The sequence below is a fragment of the Nicotiana attenuata genome, unplaced genomic scaffold (assembly GCF_001879085.1).
Source record: "Nicotiana attenuata strain UT unplaced genomic scaffold, NIATTr2, whole genome shotgun sequence".
Taxonomy (NCBI): Eukaryota; Viridiplantae; Streptophyta; class Magnoliopsida; order Solanales; family Solanaceae; genus Nicotiana; species Nicotiana attenuata.
In genome coordinates, this window is record NW_017687256.1 from 1 (window position 1) to 3471 (window position 3471).

Genomic DNA, 3471 nt, shown 5'->3' on the forward strand with positions numbered 1-3471 from the left:
AGAATCTTCTATTTCGGGTCAATGCTTTTTATATTACGACCAAAGATACAGAGAATGATTACAGTTTGAAGCAATCACCATTCTCGTTTTTCCAAATCGGTAAGTTTTACGATTCTTTTGTATTAATCAATCAATTTCACCTCATCTTGAACTATTTTGCGTCAGTTCTTTGAATTTTATGTAAATCTTAATTTTGAATTTACATCTTATGTGGTCTGATCTGAATTTAAGGCAATCGCTAGCTATTGCTCTTTCCTTTATCTGTATAGGAACATTTATATTTCACAATTTATTAGGTTGAATTATGATTATAGATAATTCAGCTTTACATCGTTGTACAAGGGGCACGATTATAATTTAGGTTTTCTTGTTTGTGCGCCTAATTTTCCGTCCAAAAAGCTATTTTTAATTCAATTTCAAGGTTATAGCAAATTGCCCTTTACAAGTCACATTCAAACTTAGAGATTTTTTCAATGCCTTAAAGAATGAAATAGAGGTGAAATTCTCCCTTTCTAGCTTGGTTGATCCATGATTTACCTTTCACATATGCCTATTTTCGTTTTCGAAAAATGTATGGATCAATTTCGATTCTTTCTTATTCTCTTGATTATTTTGTGAGTGTTTTTTCTTCAGCAAATTTCCAGGATGAATATATGAATGGGTGATTTTGTAGTTGTAATATATCATTTTGATTGAGTTTTTTTTTCTTTCATTTTAATTGTATCATATGCTCAAGCAAAAGAAAAAGTTCTCATTTTTTGTTGAATGTTTGTAAAGTGACAGCTAGTTCTTGTATTATGGCGGATATCATGTTTAAGGTTTCTGCTTTATTTATGCTGATCTGCCATTCATTCTGTTTATCTGGATTTTGCTAATTGCATTTGTAGTGCCTTTTGACTCAATCTTCTTATTTTTAAAAATATTTATGTTGTGCGCAAGGATTGTTGGTTGCTGATATTGTAACTAATTTTGGGTTCCTCCTGATTGACAGGTGAAGTGCATATCTGTGTGCCAATAAGAGATATCGGGTGAAATGCAGAACTCAACTACCAGGGCATATGAGAGTTCTTCTTCCTCAGGAAATAGCAGCAACGATGCTGGTGATTTTGAATGTAACATCTGCTTTGAATTGGCACAAGACCCTATTGTGACACTTTGTGGCCACCTCTATTGTTGGCCATGTCTCTATAGATGGCTACGGCTTCATTCACAATCCCATGAATGTCCTGTTTGTAAGGCCCTTGTACAAGAGGAGAAGTTAGTCCCTCTTTATGGAAGAGGGCGGACTTCAACTGATCCCAGATCAAAACCGATTCCTGGGGTTGAAATTCCTAACAGGCCAGCAGGGCAAAGACCTGAAACGGCTCCTCCGCCAGTATCAAATGCTTTTCCTAATCTCGGTTTTGGTCACGTGGGAGGATTTTTTCCAGGAGCAACTGCTAGTTTTGGTAACTTTACAATGTCTGCTGGTTTTGGCGGGTTGTTTCCATCGTTGTTCAGTTTTCAGTTTCATGGATTTCCCAGTCCAACTGCATTTGGTGCAACATCAAATTACCCATTTGGATATCCTCCTGCATATCGTGGGGCGAATGTTCATAATGCTGCACGGCCTGCCCAAGGACAGGCAGATAACAATCTGAAGCTTATGTTCTTACTTGTTGGATTTCTTGTGTTCCTATGTTTGTTTGGTTACTGAATAAACTTTCCTCTTCATCTCAGACAGTTGGTTCCTGATCTAACTTGTAGTAATCATTCTTAATGGTTGTAAATATGTTGAATTTTTGCACTCATGATAAAGTTGCTACAGAAAAAGGAACTGATGTGCTTATCGGATCCTGCACTTTGCCTTTTCTGTGTAACATATTTTTTGCTAGCCACATCGCCTAGTTTTTCCTTTCGCTGCGGAAAAAAGATATCCAGGAAGCCTCTGGTCGAATATTTGATTTATCTGTACATATATATAGCATTTATTTTATGCCTCATTCCCGGTTAGCCATTTTACATTTTTTTTTTTTGTTTTCCAAGTTGGCGTTTGATACCAATAGGGCCAAGCGTGGCTCCTCTTGCGTGATAGTTGAATTCAGCAGTAGTTTATGATTTGCTGAAGGAATGAGTTATGAACTTATAATAGTGATTAGTGGGACAAAAATTATGGCTTCTTCTCGTGGCTACATCGTTTTTGTGTATGCAGATTGAATGTGATTGTGAAACCTTGTCGGTGAAAGATGAGAAATGAGAAATGACAGAAGTATCATCTGCTACAAAACTGTCTGACAATAGTGTAGCACTTGATTATGTGGATTTTTGCGGTTTGTATGTTGATACAGCAAATGAGAAAAAGACTTGTGGTTTGGAGAATCTCTCTTGCTGGTCTATTAGATTACAATTCCGCGGCCTGATCCATAAGTCACATTTTTGAGCTCGGAACTAAAATGTGGTTCTTTTGAACTTAAAGAACCAAAATGTGTAGAAAAAAAATAGAATTTTTACCTTCTATAGCAAATGTTAACACCTTATTTATTTTAAATAAATACCATTTTAAAAAATTATATTCTACAGATACCTTTTAATGTTTATAGCAAAATATCTAATTTTGGTTACCTCCTACCCCTAAGCCACTAAATACGCTATTCAGTTACACTATTTTCTTTCTCTCTCTACTTTGATATATGCTATTCTCTTCCCCCATTCCTGAAAAATAAAAATAGCAACGAGGACGTTCAAGAAGTTGTGGTGGAAGTGGGGCTTGATGAGGAAACCCTATTGAGTTATCCAAAGTTGTTGTATTTAGAAGCTAAGGTCAATCACAAGGATTCAACAGCGACTTGTTGCTCAATTTGTTTGGCGGATTACAAGAACAGTGACATGTTAAGGCTATTGCCAGATTGTGGGCATTTGTTTCACTTAAAATTATGGCTGAGGTTAAATCCAACTTGTCCTGTTTGTAGAACTTCTCCATTGCCAACACCTCAATCCACTCCTCTGGCTGAAGTTGTTCAGGATTTTTGCTCGACGGCGGTTTCGCTGGAAATTAGGGTTTGTTCTTGAACAAAGACGACGGAGTTTGGGGCTGAGCAACTTGATTTTCTGTTAATATATTTCAATGTATTTTTAATATATCACGCTGTATTTTCATGTATTTCATTGTATTTATTGTCTTTTTTTTTCATAGTAATTCAATGTATCTCGCTGTATTTTATTGTATTCACTGTCTTTTTTTTCATTGTATTTCAATGTATCCCACTGTATTCTGTGTATTTCATTGTATTCACTGTCTCGCTATATGCCATGAATGCATTCATATGTTTTTTTAATTAATATAATTTATGTATTCAGATGTATATATAATTTCTCTGAAGATTGCTATACTTTTAGGGTATTTTTCGGTTGAGAATCTTTTTTATAACTGGAAATACAAAATTTGTGTGTTATAATTGAGTTTGTTGAGTTATATTAGGAGTCTATTATGTT

General features: G+C 35.3%; 2 protein-coding genes across 3 annotated transcripts; both read left to right on the forward strand.

The window, feature by feature from the left end:
• The first annotated feature begins 49 nt into the window (after positions 1-49).
• Positions 50-1894, forward strand: LOC109222263 (E3 ubiquitin-protein ligase RNF185-like). 2 transcript variants are annotated; one of them, XM_019386634.1, is made up of 2 exons: positions 50-99; positions 992-1894. In XM_019386634.1, the coding sequence occupies exon 2, from the start codon at positions 1034-1036 to the stop codon at positions 1694-1696; it is 663 nt and encodes a 220-aa protein (XP_019242179.1). In that variant the 5' UTR covers positions 50-99; positions 992-1033; the 3' UTR covers positions 1697-1894. The 2 variants fall into 2 exon arrangements, with proteins under 2 accessions (XP_019242179.1, XP_019242180.1); XM_019386635.1 differs by lacking the exon at positions 50-99 and adding an exon at positions 125-496.
• A 345-nt stretch (positions 1895-2239) lies between these two features.
• Positions 2240-3048, forward strand: LOC109222262 (RING-H2 finger protein ATL70-like). Its single transcript, XM_019386632.1, has 2 exons — positions 2240-2370; positions 2709-3048. The coding sequence occupies exons 1-2, from the start codon at positions 2240-2242 to the stop codon at positions 3046-3048; spliced, it is 471 nt and encodes a 156-aa protein (XP_019242177.1).
• The last annotated feature ends 423 nt before the right edge of the window (positions 3049-3471 follow it).

Bases quoted from the DNA above. Each gene is read 5' to 3' on its own strand.
- LOC109222262 (XM_019386632.1), top strand. From the start codon at position 2,240: ATGACAGAAGTATCATCTGCTACAAAACTGTCTGACAATAGTGTAGCA. The intron at 2,371-2,708 runs GTCTATTAGATT...AAATAAAAATAG, and splicing joins TTGGAGAATCTCTCTTGCTG to CAACGAGGACGTTCAAGAAG.
- LOC109222263 (XM_019386634.1), top strand. From the start codon at position 1,034: ATGCAGAACTCAACTACCAGGGCATATGAGAGTTCTTCTTCCTCAGGA.